A 17,346-nucleotide genomic window follows, 5' to 3' on the forward strand; every position below is an offset into this window, starting at 1 on the left:
ATCAGAAAACTCTCACCAGAGTCCAAAAGTGGTCCGGGTGCTCGGGGCCCCGAACCCGTAACTGAGGGGAAACAGTCCGTAAATAAAGTGAAGAGAACTCCAAACACTCCGGACAATGAAGTTTCGTTAAAAGCAGATCTTTATTATTCCATCTAAAAGACGCGTTTTGTGCATGTGCGCACTTAATCATAGGCATTAAGTGCGCACGAAACACGTCAGGCGCCTCTGTTTTAGATGGATATTAAGGGTACTGTACTGCACTGTCGATTACGTTGACAGGAGAAATAACGAGGGCTGATCTGATGTTCAGGAAAAACATTAGAAACCTCAGATAACTTTTCTCATGCCTTTCCTAACCAGTAGAACATCAGATCAGCCCTCTTTCTTTCTCCTGACAACTTCACCAACATCCTCGACAACTTCATGTTTGGAATGTGACCAGCAGGTGGTGCTGCATTCATATTAACCGTACTATAATGCTCAAAGTAATACTGTAATGGGAAAACATCAGTTAATTGAGCTCCTCCAGTAGAATCCTGTATTGTAATCAGTTTTTCAAAAACATAAACAGATTTTTTTTTTTATATTTAATTTTAAATTTTTCACTTGGAGCTAGCCATATTCTTCATTTCCCAAGATGCCACAGCCATGTGACCTGTGCTCTGATAAACTTCAGTCACACTTTACTTCTGCGCTTCAATTTGGAGTGATATCCCCCCACTCCCAGCAGCCGATCAGCAAAACAATGTGAAGGGAGCAAGATAGCAGCTCCCAGTAGATATCAGAATAGCACTCAGGGCTCTGGCACACGGGGAGATTAGTTGGCCATCCCACCGGCGATTTCAAGGCCATGCCTTGAGAGGAAACTTCCGTGATTTCAGGGAAATCGCGCTGCAGCGTATGCCATCCCACCGATTTACATTTTCACCAGTGGGATGGCATTTCGGGGAAATTAGTTGCCCGCGAACAGGCAGATTTGTCGCGGGCGACTAATCTCCCCGTGTGCCAGAGCCCTCAATAGTAAAGGTCCTTATAAACTTTAAGATCCGCTCGCTTGCCGATGTCGCCAATCGAACGGATCTTCTCCCGAAGATCTTCAGGATCATCTCGCGATATCGGGAGAACCCAGGCTAATTTGATCTTAGTGCATTTTGCCGGAGTCTGAGCTTTCAGGTAACCTATTGTTTCTCCTAATCCCATGTAACTGGAGGAGCCCTACGGCGGGCTTGGATTTCTTAAGGTCCCCATACACGGGCCGATATTGCTGCCGATATTGATCCCTTAGACAGATTCGGCAGCTAATCAACCAATGTATGGGCACTACCGACAGGACTTGATTGGCCAGATCTTGATCGGGCAGGTTTAAAAATGTAGTCGGATCGGGGACCACATCGGCATGTTGATGTGGTCCCCGATCTGACTAGATTTTTAAACCTGCCTGATCAAGATCTGGCCAATTGCAAGCCAGATATCGGTCGGGCAGTCCCGAGGAGGACACACCTCATCTTCCTAATAGATTGTAAGCTGCTTGGGGCAAGGGACCTCATCCAAACTGTGTGTTTAAATCTCTTTGCTCTTAAGCATTGTTTTGTCTATTGTTATTATATAACATATATTATAACTATAATACACCTTGTAAAGCACTGTGTACAATTGTGGTGCTATATAAATAAATAAATTACATACATGCATCATACTAGACTCAAACTATTCTTATCACCTAAAGGACAATATAAATGACTTATGCAGTTTTACCCACATTGCTTCTCTATGTTCACTGACTTCCACCGTGTCCCGAGTCCTCGAAACCACTGAAATTGGAAATATATAGACCATTGTATATGTTGTGGCATTTCCTTTGGCTTTTCTGTCTGTGCAGTATCAGCATTTCTCCCTGGGTAGTACACGATAATAAAGGTCCCATTTTTAATGCATAGCTGCATTTGCAGATCAAATATATGGATTTTTTTTGTTAATGAGAGGATGCCAGACTTGTGTGGCAAACTTCCATTTCCTGCCAGTGTCTGGGACTTGTACGCTTTGCAATGCCACTTGGTTCACTTGTTCTTTCTGTAAAGGGGAAGACAACTAACAGCCTCTACAGCATTAGTACCTGCTTTAAAGGGGAATTGCAGTGGTGTAACTACTCTGTGCAGTAGCAAACCCACCCCTCTTCCCACCTCCCTTCTCTCCCTCCGCTGTCGCATCTCCCTGCCCTGATGCATCTCACAAACCCGATCTCATTTAAATCCCTGCTTCTGCCCACTCTCCTGAGAGCCAGCAGTGATTGTTACGCCATTGGGGAATTAGTAGTGCAGGTATAGGACTCATTATCCAGAATGCTTAGGACCTGGGGTTTTCTGGATATAGGATCTTTCCCTAATTCAGATCTCCATACCTTGTCTACTAAAAAATCATTGAAACATTAAATAAACTCAGAATTGGTTTCCCTCTAATAAGGATTAATTATATCAAGTTCAGGCATAGGATTGTCTAGAAACCCATTATTCAGAAAGCTCAAAATGATGAGAAGACTATCTCCCATAAAATGCTCCTAATAAAAAATAAATTCACTTATTTTTACATGCCTGTATGGACTGCTTGAATGCCTACCTGCACTTGGACTATCTCCCATAGACTCCATTTTAATCAATTCAAATTTTTAAAATAATAAAACAGTAGCTTGGACTTGATTCCAACTTAAGGTGGCCATTCACAGGCAGATTTATGCTGCTGATTTGAGTCCTTCAGACCAATTCAGCAGCTTATCTGCCCATGTATGGGGACCACCAACATGCCCCACTGACTGATATCTGGCTGAAAAGTGGCCAGTTGTTGATATGGCAGGTTTAATTTTCCCATCAGATCGGGGGCCGCATCAGCTCATTCATGCAGTCCTTGCTGTGATAGCTAGGGCCAAACAATTGAATTAGCCCAATATGACCCACAATAGGTGGGCCACCTTAAGATATAATTAATCCTTACTGTAGGGGAAAACAGCCCTGTTGGGTTTATTAAATGTTTATGTAATTTTTTATTAGACAAAGTATGGATACTCAAATTACAAAAAGATCCCTTACCCAGAATACCCCAGGTCCCAAGCATTTTGGATAACAAGTCCCATACCTGTACTAGGTACTGTTATATTTTTAGAGAGGAAAGGAAAATTAATTTTAAAAATCTGAATTGATTTATTAAAATAGAGTCTATGGAAACCGGCCTTCCCGTATCTCAGAGCTTTATGGATAACCGTTTTACAGATAACAGATCCAGTAACTGTACCATTAAAATACTGATGTTCTGAGACAATCTGCAGCTTCATCTTTTGTGACCTTATCCTCTAAATACCAAATGGGGAGCTGCACAGCAAAAAGTAATAGCCTGAAAGAATAGAAAGATAAGCCCAGCCGCATCTATAGCTTTCCTTCATTATTATTTGTTTATCTTTTTATAGATTTCATATGTGGTGCCAAGGGTTTTGGAGAGATTTCAGAATCTTCATTTCATTCTATAAAACAGTACTAAGTTTGTGCACATAATATTCAGCTTTCGAGTCCCACTTCTATTGCTGCATTCCAACCAGAAGTGGGTTTCATTCCAATATAAGTGATCCTTGTAACCGTATTTTTAGTGGTGCTGTTTGTTGATGCCGGATGAGAGCGCTGGGATACTGTTGCTAGCTCGGCACAGCTCATATTAAATCATCTAGGGAGATGAGGCGCACATAGGACTTGCAAAGCCACCTGAACAGTAGTGCAGGGCAGCTAGCAGGTAGGAGAAAGGACACGGCGAGCATTTAAATCTGTAGAGTAGGGGGACGCGTGTCCTTTTATGAAAGTGCAAGTTATTGTGCAGCACAGTGAGCCCATTCTTCGTCTCGGCACCTTATTACATGGGTTACAACAAGTAGTGCTGAAGGGCTCTCCCTGGCTACTCTCGAACAATGGAAGACTTGCTGCTCATTGTTTACTTCTCTTTCTTCGTTTGCCTCTGCGCATTGGTGTGTCTCTATTTCTCGGGATGCCAGGAGCTGACCTATAAGCATGAAGGTAAGAATATTTATAGGGAGCCTTGGTGTACTGCCCAGGGCTTGGTGTTGTGCCATGATATCACTTTTCTGGTAACTGGTCAGGCTATTTGTATTCATTCTGTGGTTATTGCCGGTTGTTTCTCTTGTTGTTTTTTCATTGATATAAAGCAGGTATTGGTACAGTTGCTTTTGACAGATGTGTTTGTCATCTTTGTTATTATTGTGGTTGTTGTTTTGATGCGAACTGCCACAGTTCACTAAAACAATAGCTACAACATATTGTATATACTGGCTAAAAATTTAAATTGTTTTGGTCTTAGCATTGCTTGCATTACAGCTACTGGCACAGGATTTATAATTCAGAATCTCCTTAAAACAGCATAGTCATTTCTGATACCATGATAATTAAACCAATTATGTATGAACATGATTTCTCTTCAGAGTAATACGATAATAGTACAGTATGCAATTAATACTGTAATCATTAAGCTAGAAGGAAAACACAATGTATACTGTCTGACCCCCCAAGAGAAATCTGTGTTCCTCCATCATTTTTTGTACAATAGTGGACTTTGGCTTGGAGGAGCTTTTGGTCAAGGTGAAGCACCACTGCTTGATGGTATATGTTATAGTGTGTACAAGGAAGTTTTATATTGCTCCAAACTATGTTAAACCCTCATTAAAAAGTAAAAGAGATAATAGATTCCATACCTTACTATGAAGCTTCAATTCAGTAGATATTTAAGTGCAGTAGCATAGGTGTGTGTCTGTTAAGAAACACAGAGCTATTAGTCGTGACTACTAAAATAGAGAATGCTGATAATTTACTAATAATTGTCTCTACGGGTGTTTTAGCAGAAGCAGTTCTCAGTATTGTCTATGGCAGGGTATGTTCTGGCATTTAGTAGCCGTGAAAAAGTAGCTGCTGCTAGTAGCTCCATGTGTCTTCACCTTAACAAAGACACTGCAGTGAAATAGCAGTAGTTTGACAGGTATAGGGAATAGTGAAGCCAACTTGGTCCTAAAAGAGCTCTAATTGAGCTCTGGCCACTCGGTCTCTATTAATTCATTGTTCTGTGGAGCTCTACCCTTCTGATGATACAAATGTAGGAATGCAACCCTAACACTCTTGACAAGCTGACAAGTTTGGCACTCCTAGCCTAGGTATTCTGGGATCTGACCAACATACTGTAAAACTGTACAGCTTAATGTCACTTGGTAGCAAAACTGGGCATAGTCTCATATGTTTCCCCCTGGGTTGGGATAGGATCTTTATATGTTCTAATTCATGATTATTAATAGGTTCCTGAATGAACAGGTGCTGGAAATAAGGAACCCTTACATTTGTCCCATTTTTTTGTGCCATTGGTCTTTGGTAGCCACATTATTATAAGCTCCGCAACCTGTGAGAAATATATTATGAACCGACCGTTAGATGACAGGTTTCACAAAGACTGGTAAACAAGGTTCTAAATGCAAATGCATTGCAAGGTCCTAAATGCTTTGAACGACGCGCAAAGGGAACAAGGACAAATCGTCTTCTTGGCAAGAAAGACATTTCAGGCGTTTAGCATAATAACGCAAGTCAGTGTGAGGCTTTCAGTGCTGATTGCTGAGTGCATATTCTGTGTAGGTACTTATTAATCAGTCGTCCCATCCTTTTCTGTGATCAGCATCTGCCCTTGTGGCTTAATAACCCATCTCATTAGGTGTGTATGAGATCTTGATCCATGGATATGCTCTGACTTTAGTACACATTTGCATATCCCTTTTTCCAACAATACTAACACTGAGTGCCGTGTCCGTAGAAAAGCAGGAGATAGGTTTGCGTGTTGATCATTTAGAAAACCTTGTGTGCCTAATTCAGGGTGGCTGCTATTATGCACTGGCTTAGTAGGAAAGCTTTAGAATAAACGTCCTTGGCTGCATTTCCAAAGAATCACGAGCTGGAGCAAATCTATTGTCAGTTGCTGCAGTGTTCAAAAGTGTTTATCAGTTTAATGGAAACCACTTAATAAATAAATGTTACTGCAGTTGTAACAGGGGTTTGCAGATTATGCAGAGGTGGAATAAAATCCAAATGGGGCACTAGATGCCGCAACCATTTAATACAGTTCCTCATGTTGTGGTGACCCCCAACCATAAAATTATTCCTAAGACCATTGGAAATATGTGTGTTTCCGATGGTCTTAGGTGACCCTTGTGAAAGGGTCATTTGACCCAGAGGAACTGCTGCACTAGACAGATAAGATTTGGGGCCCTGCCTTCTACCGCTGCCTCATCTCTAAGAGACATGTCACTGACTTGGACCCCCAGAAGTTCAGCAGTGTTTTATTCGGGCAAATTTTGGCCACCTTGCACTTTGGGTCAGGAACGGTTTGAGTTTTTCCTTCCTCACACATCACTATTTTGAACGGTGTAGCTCGATTTTCCCTAATATTAGTATGAGAGTGCTTTCTCAGATTGTTGGAATCTGTTCAATTTTAGGATACGGTTGAATGAGGCACTTCGGTGATTGTCCATACGATTGTGCAGCTCCAATCTATAGTTAGCTTTAACTGGCCTAATACTTATAGAATAGTAAAATCGGATATTTGATTGGTTTCTGTGAGTCAATTAATGTGAGGTCTACAATGTGAAGAGTTAGCTTTGCTACCTGATGAATGTGTTCTATTAAATACTGAAAATTCTAGTTTTTCAGCTTCAACCAGAGAGAAAAAGTAACTGTAGAATAATGAACCTTGTCAGCTCAAGGTTCGGGGCTAAGGGGGGTCTTTAAAGAACAAAGCTAATAATGATGAATTTGGTTGTCTTTAGCAATGTACATGTTGGCTATGTAAATCATTTTTTTTTTTTTTAACTCGGACGTAGTCCTCATAATAATAATAACTAGCCATTTCCCTGCTGATGTGCTGCCTTTACCCCTAACATTTAGAGGCATGTTGTGGAGACATTTTTTGGATTTGACGAGGAATCTGTGGATTCTGAAACCTCCTCCATCACCTCATACACAACCGATAAAACGGACAGGACACCAGCAACACCCGAAGAGGATATAGAGGATGTAAGTTGTGGGTTAGATATTCATTCTTCTTGTGTGCAATCTTCTATTATATTTTCTCTCCTCCGTCTTCCTCTGTGTTGCTTTGATGTACAGTGCGCATGTCAGCTATAAGTGTGGTTCATTTGTAACTGACTGAGTTTGCACTTGGATGTGTATAGAATTATTTCTGTATGTGTTTGCGGACCCGAGTTATATATAAGATAAGAGAAGAAGGCACCCAAGAGTGTGCAGAAAGTTTTGAGCCTTGAGTTTGAGACTTTGGGGTGTCTGTAGGTTTATTTTTTATGCTGTGTAAGTTTGTGTTCGGTATATACATTTGTTCGTATATTTGTGTGTCTGCTGTACTCAAAGTTTTACACATTTTTAGCTCACTCATGGGTCAGGCAATGTCTTTAAGAGGCGGTACCCTATAAAATAATAGGCTAGGTAAGATTATCATCAAACAGTGTTGCCCAATATGCACCACAAGATGGGGCAGATCAAAGAGCCATTAGCACCCAGAGTTGAAGTTGTGCTTGAGAACCCGTTTGCCTGAGAAATGGTTTTGGGTTGCAGTATACAGTGCATTGAATGTCCTTTATTTTATTAATTTCTTTTTAAAGAACACACCTAAAGAAGAGTCTGATTTAAGGTTCCGCCAGCTGACACGAGAGTACCAAGCTTTACAGAGGGCGTACGCACTTCTTCAGGAGCAAGTAGGGGGAACATTGGATGCGGAAAGAGAAGCAAGGGTAATCATTTTTGCTTTTTGGGTTTTTTTATGTATTTGCATTTTCTGTTGTGCTTGGAATTTTAACAGCTCAGTTTGCCATGTCTTAAATACCCTAGCAACCAGGTAGTATGTCAGAAGGTCTGATTACAAATATAAAAATAACAATGACAATATAGCCTTAACCCTTTAAGTGCCAGCCGAATTCGTCATTTCGGTTCCCCCCAGTGCCAGACGTTTTTTAAGCATTTTGTACTCATTCACTTTAACAATGTTTTTTGGCAGGAAAACCTCCATGAAACTAGGGAAATTATATATCGTTTTTTTCGTCACTAATTGGGCTTCAACATACATATCAAATTTTATAACTTTTCTGGAGATATGATGTGTATTTTGGGTGAAATATGTAAAAAAAAAAAAAAAATTATGAAAAATTTCTGTATATTTTGAGGTTTTTTTCCATAGAAAAGTTAATTTTACACACTTTTTTTTGTCGTTTGTAAAAGCCCTGATACTCCCAAGTCCAACGATACCAAATATGTGGTGGTACCCCACAGTTCCTGTCCAGAAGTAACCCCCAAACTAAAGCAATACTTAGTACAATATCACACCAGAACAAAGCGGAAAAGCGCTTGTAACAGTTGATGCAGCATAACTTATATGTAAATCTAAAATATCCCCTCATGTTCAGTATCTTTAGAAACTACAGACCTTCAGGTTTCTAGGTGCAATGTAGTTTTCTCTCAAAAGCCAAATACTTTTTGTCAGTGCATTGTGCAATTTGGAGCTTTTTTTTGACATTTTTTTTTTTTTTCTAAAACGTAAACTTGGACGCATGATCAAATGTGGATTTGACAAAAAAAAATCTCATAAAAATTTTCTAACAAAGGCAAATTTGAAAGACAAACTTCTCCTGAATAAAATGATGCCCCATATGTATGGGTGCACATAAAGACATGGGCACCAAACACTCCAAAGCAGGGGCAATGCATAAAGGCAATTACAGCTAAAAATTTGGGGGCTGCACTCTATGTGCACTACCTGCAGTTTTTCAGTGTTAACCCCCCCTACCTGTGAAATAACCCCCACAAACTATATATTTCTGAAAAGTGCACACCTTCAGCTATTCAGAGACACCACTCTTCTCTTTCTACATGGAAAATTGTGGATGCAGTCCCTTGCAGAAGTCAGCGCTTTGGTCAGAAATCAAGGAAAAAAACAGATACAAACCTAGATTTCTCCCCAAAATCTCCATGGCAACTACCAAAAACTTACTAAACATCAATCTGCAAGTTCCCCTGAATAAAACGATACCCCATATGTATGGGTGCACATAAAGACGTGGCCACCAAATGCCCCCAAACAGGGGCAATGCATAAGGGCAATTTCAGTTGAAATTTTGGGGGCTGCGCTCTATGTGCACTACCTGCAGTTTTTCAGTGTTAACCCCCCCTACCTGTGAGATAACCCCCACAATCTATATATTTACGAAAAGTGCACACCTTCAGCTATTCAGAGACACCACTCTTCTCTTTCTACATGGAAAATTGTGGCCGCAGTCCCTTGCAGAAGTCAGCGCTTTGGTCAGAAATCAAGGAAAAACCAGATACAAACCTAGATTTCTCCCCAAAATCTCCATGGCAACTACCGAAATCTTACTAACCATCAATCTGCAAGTTCCCCTGAATAAAACGATACCCCATATGTATGGGTGCACATAAAGACGTGGCCACCAAATGCCCCAAAAGAGGGGCAATGCATAAGGGCAATTTCAGTTGAAATTTTGGGGGTTGCGCTCTATGTGCACTACCTGCAGTTTTTCAGTGTTAACCCCCCCTACCTGTGAAATAACCCCCAAAATCTATATATTTACGAAAAGTGCACACCTTCAGCTATTCAGAGACACCACTCTTCTCTTTCTACATGGAAAATTGTGGCCGCAGTCCCTTGCAGAAGTCAGCGCTTTGGTCAGAAATCAAGGAAAAACCAGATACAAACCTAGATTTTGGTCAGAAATCAAGGAAAAACCAGATAAAAAACCTAGATTTCTCCCCAAAATCTCCATGGCAACTACCAAAAACTTACTAAACCTCAATTTGCAAGTTCTCCTGAATAAAACGATACCCCATATGTATGGGTGCACATAAAGACGTGGCCACCAAATGCCCCAAAACAGGGGCAATGCATAAGGGCAATTTCAGTTGAAATTTTGGGGGCTGCGCTCTATGTGCACTACCTGCAGTTTTTCAGTGTTAACCCCCCCTACCTGTGAGATAACCCCCACAATCTATATATTTACAAAAAGTGCACACCTTCAGCTATTCAGAGACGCCACTCTTCTCTTTCTACATGGAAAATTGTGGCCGCAGTCCCTTGCAGAAGTCAGCGCTTTGGTCAGAAATCAAGGAAAAACCAGATACAAACCTAGATTTCTCTCCAAAATTTCCATGGCAACTACCAAAAACTTACTAAACATCAATCTGCAAGTTCCCCTGAATAAAACGATACCTATGTCTGGTTGCACATAAGTACATGGCCCCCAAACCTGAAAATGCATAATATTGGGGCTGCACTCTATGCACCCCTTTTTTTTTGCCTGCACCCGAATGAATGGAATACGCTCGGGTGCAGGCACATGTAGCCGATATATGCATGAAAACGCGTGAGAATGCAAAGTCTCGCGTTTTCATGCGTATATCGGCTACATGTGCCTGCACCCGAGCGTATTCCATTCATTCGGGTGCAGGCACAAGTAGCAGGCGTAGGGCTGAATTTTCGGCAAGCGTTTTTCCACTTGCTGAAAAAAATCAGCCCTACGCCATGTGTGGCATCAGCCTAACCCTTGGCAATAGAAACTACCAGAACAATCTTAGCCTTTCTAGAACAACTGAAATCAAATGAAGTTAAAATGGAATAAAACCACTAAAAGCAATCAAAGAACAATAATTGCAATGAAATCGGTGGTCAGAGCCCTGGATCCACCAATGTCACTGCAAAAGCAACCTTTTTGGGGGCACTAAACACACAATAAAGAACAATGCAAAGATAAAACACCATAAAATCAGTAAAATCCAATAAAACCACCTAAACCAACAGAAGAACAATAATTGCAATGAAATTGGTGGTCAGAGCCCTGGATCCACCAACGTCACTGCAAATTCAGCACCCAATAGCAATAAAAAAGTTACAGTGCAATACAATAATAAAAAAACAGAAATCAATTATGAAAATGCCAAAAAAACACTAAAATGCAACCAAATAAATCAGATAATTATAGAGCAAGATCAGAAATAAAGTTTTAGTAAAAAAAAGACTGCCAAAGAAAGCAAAGAAAGAAAGAAAAGAAAAGAAAGATAGAAAAAAAAAAAAAAAAGTGTAAGTGTGTGTGTGAGTGTCTGTGTGTGCTTGGGAAAGTTGTAAATAAGTGTGTATGTGTACAAAAGTGTAATAATGACAAAGATAGAAGAAAAAATTGAAAAAAAAAAAAATAAAAATTTTAGACAGTTGAGATAGAAATAAGCAAAATAAACAGTGGTAGAGAGTTGTAGTTCAGCTTACCCAAGGCAGGCAGGCGATCAGGGGCGATCAATCTGGCAGGAAGGCAGCAGGAAGGCAGCAGGGGAGCTCCACCAGGTCCGAAGTGCGCAGCAGGAATGAGGAGCCGACAGTAGGCGGCGCTATTTAAAGGGACAGCAGTGGACACGTCATCATCGCGTGTCCACTGCTGTCATTGGCTGGCGACGCGATCGTGGGACCGGATCGGTGAGTATGATCCGCTCTGCTCGTTGCCTAGGGGGTTGTGAAGGGTTTACAAGCGCTGCGCTGCTTTAAAAGCGAGTGCAGCGCTTGTAAACCTGATAGTGCTGTAGGACGTAGATTCTACGTCCTGTGGCACTTTGGTCCTTTGCTACCCAGGACGTAGAATCTACGTCCCATGGCACTAAAAGGGTTAATCAGTGATTTGTTTTGTAACTGTTAGGCTGGGTGAGTGATCCTGGCTACCAGATATGTTGCCAAAAGTAGGTTTATCTATAATATACTAAGCATTTATTTATTGGTGAATTCTTTAACCCTTTATACAGATGCAGTTCAGTAAAAGTTATTCTTGAAGACCTTGCATTTTTTATGCATTTAAATTTTAAAGGGATTGATTAAATGGAATGTTGCTATACTTTAACAAAAACTTTACTCTCAAGGAAGGGATAAAGTTGGAGTTGCCTTTTAGCCTCTCTCATAGGAGGCTCATATGCAGTCAAGGGCCCCATGGCAAAGGGGGGCAAAGAGGGGGCTTGCTTGTCAGCTAGGCAGCAATTGGGAGGATCATGGCCACTGTTTTGGCATAATGGGGTGGGGGTGGGTGGGTCAGGGTTGTGATTAAGCATAGGTCTTTTTTTTCTTCAGAGGAGCTCCATTGTCCATCATTGGGGCCCTCTGGTTAGGAGGGCCCTGCAAACTTAGTAATATGGGCCCTGTAATTACTTATGGAATGCAATTGTATCATCCCCAGACTCGTGAGCAGCTGCAAACAGATTTATTACGGTACCAAGCAAAAATTGAAGACTTAGAAAATTCTTTGTCCGAGAGAGGCCAGGTAAGAGCTTTGGGTTTGCTTTCTGGTTGGTGTTTTTATTGTGCAATTTGTGTCCTGCCTTACACCCAGAAGCTCACTGCTTGCAAATTCTAACACCCTTAACTTTACAGTAGGTTCATTTATACCTGAAGAAACTGTTGCTGACTCACACTGGACATAAGGGTGGATGTATATAATTAAATTCTATATCATGATTTGTTAAAATGGAAGATGGATTAGCTATAGACGATAGATATAGATATAGACCACACCCCTCAGATGGTATCATTATTTTGTGAGCACATTTTACAATTTCACATTATTGAATGAGGGTTAGGATTAATCTCTGAATACATAGGGGAACATTTTTATAATCCGGCGCTCTGCGCAGCCCAACCGTGTCTCTAAAACCGAGCAGACAGTAAGTATGGGGCCCCAATGTGGACTGCACCTCTTTCCGCTCCCTAACTTACATATGCAAGTTAGGGGTATATGCGAGGATTTACACCTACATTAATGCATTCCGCAGGTTTCTGCAAAATGGAGAGCTGAGGCCTGCAGCTAACTGGGCGATTTCCCATTAAGTGGACAAAGTGCAAAAAATGGCCAATTGTGTGGGGTATTGTGAATGGCCCCATTAATGTCTCCTGCTTTAAGCCTGGTGCCTCTTATTTTTACACCCCCTTTTTACCAGTGGAATTCTGTGTAAACTTATGGAATGTTGGGGAAAAATGCACCTACTTGGAGTAGTATAAGGAACTGTCTGCTTCATCTATTAATAGCCACCTCCTCGACCCAGAGCCTAGGGTAAGTGGTGTAGTCTGTTGACTATCATCTGCAAGTAAAAACCATTGCAGATCCAGATTAGAAATTCTTCATTTTGTAAAATATGCTGTCAGCAGTTCCCAAAATAGGAGCTGTCATTAATGGCTGCAAATAAAGGTGGGCATCCTGTGCCCTGAGTGGGACCCTTGCAGGAGCAAGTAAAATAGAGCTACCTTCAACATGATGATCCCAGGGACACTTATGTGTGTTAGGGTTCCTGACTGCAGACTGTAAATGTAGTGACCTGAGGGAGCCCTCCTGCCGGGACAAAGGCGTATATACGGGAACAAGAAGGACACAACCACAATGGAAGTTCAAACTTGTTCAGTTTATTCTTACGTGATCATTTTTTATACCCCTTGTGTACGTGCAGATACAAAGGAATCATTATAAAAAATAGAGTAGAACCTCATTAGCTTCAAGGATGGCTAATGCGGGACAAGAATTTTAAGGAGGACACAAGGAGTAGAAGAGGCGTTAGTGCACAGATTAAGTTGTTTTTCAAAATATATATTTCATAAGGTGCAAGCTGTGCAAGGGTACTATTTGGGAAAAACAACTATTATGGGATGTTCAAGCTTTTGCTGTTACATGGAGTATGATATGCTAAGCATCAAAGTGTACCAAAGTTATCAAAATACATGCATATATGATTATATCGATATGAAAATATAGGATATTATATCAAACCTCACATTGTGTTTTAAAAATTGAGGATTAAGTAGTGGCTCCCAGCAGCCGAGGAGACTGTGTTAGTGGATGTAAAGGTTTTGTTTTATATTGTTGCTATTATCACAAATAACCGTGTATCCCAAAATAACCGTCTTTTATATATTTTGTCTCAGGACTCAAGATGGGTGGAAGAAAAACAGCAACTTCTAAAGTCGAACCAGAATTTGTTAGAGAAGGTAAGGCAGGACAGGGTCGGCCACCCCCAAGGCACAGGCAACTCTTGCCTGGCTCATGGGCCCTTTAAAAACACTGATTCCTGGAGTGGGGAAGCCGTAACCTAAGCGACTTCTCCTTTTTTAACTGCTTGTGCGTATTCTGCGGGGTTCCCTTGTGTTTCCTTCTCCCCCCAAGACCATGATCATTGCTTGCCTAAGGCAGTCTGTATACAAACCTCCCTAACATATTCATCCCCCTGTACCTGTCACAACAAATACTTTTCAAATGAATCTGTTCATTGACATCATGGCTCTGCAGAGGTCACTACAGAGCTAACCTCTTCTGCAGCACAGGCCGCTTCTGGCTAATGATTTTTTTTCCCCCTCTTAGCTCTTCAGATTTGAACTGGAAGAAAAACAGCTGAAAAATGAAATCCAGGATGCAAGGGACCAGAATGAGCTCTTAGAATTCAGAGTTCTAGAACTGGAAGTAAGAGAATCTATCTGTAAACTGTCTGCTGGAGCAGAGATTTCCTTTCAGCCCCGAATAAAATACATTTAGCACTAGCTCTTGTATAGCACTCAAGCACTTGGATAGACTACGGGCATGGAATTCTGCTTTTTTGGAGGGGGGAAACAAATAATCCAATGCCTTAAATTAGGAAAGGTTACTTAACGGCACAAGAATGTACACAGTACTGCACTTCATGAATGTTTGTACATGTGATCCAGTTCCTATCTGTTCATTTCCTGCACGTCTAACCAGTGACCAATGTCATACTGTGAATGTTGATAATGCCACGTCTTTTTACTGTTATGTTTCCGTGCAACCCTGCATGCTCAGCATGTTTTTCGAAGCCTTGGGGGGGGGGATTGGGGTTTTTTTTTTTGGTTTTTTTTATAGTTCGGTTTTCTAATAATAATAATAATGTAATATAATAAAAAGAAATATTTGTTTTTGCACTTGACTTTATTTGCTTCACTTTTGTCCATTTCATTGCCTGGGTAAATTTTACATTATTGTGTGCCCAGTTTGCTGCCTCTGCATGCTGTTTTTTTTTTGTTTGTTTCATTGCATTTTGGCACTCACGTGAAATGCTCACACTTGGTGCGTATAAAGCAACACATGCACAATTCTTCCCGTGTAGAAACCCATAGCGACCAATTAGCAGTTGCCTTGTTATTAACTGGTATAGTGCAGTTAGAAAAATGGCTGCTATGGGTTGCTGGGCCCATATCATTTCATACCCCCTGGTTTGTTACTTATATTTTTCTGATTGGCACATTGACTGGATTAGCTTCAGCATGCAGTGATAAAAACTATGAAGTATAAAGGGAAACTATCACATTTTTTTACCTTAACAATTTGCCTTTAAGTCTAACTTTAACTAATTTGTAACTGCTTTATCTGATTCAACCTTTCTTTCATGATTTAAAACTCTGACTGTTAGAGGAAAAGTCCTGCTTGCCTAATTGGGCACATTGTAATTGAAGAGTAAAGCTGGCCACCCACAAGCCCTTAAAAACTGTTGACTTAAAGGAACAGTAACACCAAAAAATGAAAGTGTATAAAAGTATCTAAAATATAATGTGCCGCTGCCCTGCACTGGTAAAAGTTGTGTGTTTACTTCAGAAAGTCTACTATAATTTATATAAATAAGCTGCTATGTAGCCATGGAGGCAGCCATTCAAAGGAGAAAAGGCACAGGCACATAGCAGATAACAGATAAAACACTATTGTATTCTACAGAACTTATCCGTTATCTGCTATGTAACCTGTGCCTTTTCTCCTTTTTTCCAGCTTGAATGGCTGCCCCCGGGGCTACACAGCAGCTTATTATATAAATTATAGTAGTGTGACTGTAGCAAACACACCAGTTTTACCAGTGCAGGGCAACAGTGCATTATATTTTTATTACTTTAAAGCTCTTTCATTTTTTGGTGTTACTGTTCCTTTAACCACTCCAGACCAAATCAGTAACTTATTGGCCTATGTATGGGGCACTTAGAATTGCCTTCCAGACAGATATCCGCCTGAAAATCATCTAGATATCTGTTAGGCAATTTTCAAAATCCCATTGGCCAAGGTTCGTGTTGATGCAGTCCTTCCTCAGTGGGTCCACATAAACCTACAATATGAGGCCAACACTGACATCTTACTTTATTGGCCCCACACATGGGTGACCATATTGGACTACCTCACTAAACAAGCGGCTCTATAAATGTGTGGCCAGTTTAAAGGACATGTAAATCCCCCACAAACATTTTTTATTAGTCTGCCACTCTGGGTGGCTCATTAACCCAATAACTGGCAGTGCTATTCTGGTCTGGCACAGCTGACTATATTAACATTTATACTGGTCTCTCAATGTTCACCTTTAAAGGACAGAACATACAGCAGTGGTTGGCTAGTTGAGTGACCAGCTTTATATGCTGTAGCGCTTCCATTTCCACAGATCTATGTTGCTACACTAAAGGCAGCAGAGGCAACTTTCTAACCACAAGTGGCTAAAAGACCCTGCCTATTAGAGAATTAATATTGGGCATTAGGGATGCACCAAATGCAGGATTCAGCCAAGATTGGGCCTTTTTCAGCATGAATCGGATCTGGCCAAATCAGTGTGCCTGGCCAAACTGAATCCTTAAAATCACGTGACGTTTTGTCACATAAACACATAAGCTGAAAATGTTTCATTGCACACTTTGGGGCACATATACTAAGACACGAATCTGAACTGAATTGGAAAAATTCCGATTTGAAAACGAACATTTTGCGACTTTTTCGTTTTTTTTGCGATTTTTTTCGGCGTCTTTACGACTTTTTGGAAATTGTCGCGACTTTTTCGTTACCAATACGATTTGCGTGAAAAACCGCGAGTTTTTCGTAGCCATTCCGAAAGTTGCGCAAAATCTGGCGATTTTTTTCGTAGCGTTAAAACTTGAAAGGTGCAACGTTACGTTTTAACGCTACGAAAAAAATCTCAACTTTTTGCGCAAGTTTTAACGCTACGAAAAATCGCCAGATTTTGCGCAACTTTCGGAATGGCTACGAAAAACTCGCGTTTTTTCGCACAAATCGTATTAGTAACAAAAAAGTCGCGTCAATTTTCCGAAAAAATTGCAAAATACCGATCATTACGAAAAAAACGCAATCGGACGCATTCGGCCCGTTCGTGGGTTAGTAAATGTGCCCCATAGTGTGCGGTTCTCTTTAATCCAGATTAGGATTTGGATTCCGTTCGATCTTTCACAAAGGATTTG

The 17,346-nt window shown here is 40.8% G+C and overlaps 1 protein-coding gene across 9 annotated transcripts in view; it reads left to right on the forward strand.

Annotated features, from left to right (window-relative positions):
• Positions 1 to 17,346, forward strand: part of jakmip1 (janus kinase and microtubule interacting protein 1) — an 89,161-nt gene that overhangs the window by 50,834 nt on the left and 20,981 nt on the right. For 7 of the 9 annotated variants that reach the window (XM_012955890.2, XM_031895258.1, XM_018090813.2 and 4 more), the window contains exons 9-13: positions 6,966 to 7,094; positions 7,697 to 7,825; positions 12,311 to 12,394; positions 14,044 to 14,106; positions 14,477 to 14,575. In XM_012955890.2, coding sequence (XP_012811344.1) covers positions 6,966 to 7,094; positions 7,697 to 7,825; positions 12,311 to 12,394; positions 14,044 to 14,106; positions 14,477 to 14,575 — 504 coding nt within the window. 9 annotated transcript variants of the gene reach the window in all.

This window comes from Xenopus tropicalis, chromosome 1, assembly GCF_000004195.4.
Source record: "Xenopus tropicalis strain Nigerian chromosome 1, UCB_Xtro_10.0, whole genome shotgun sequence".
Taxonomy (NCBI): Eukaryota; Metazoa; Chordata; class Amphibia; order Anura; family Pipidae; genus Xenopus; species Xenopus tropicalis.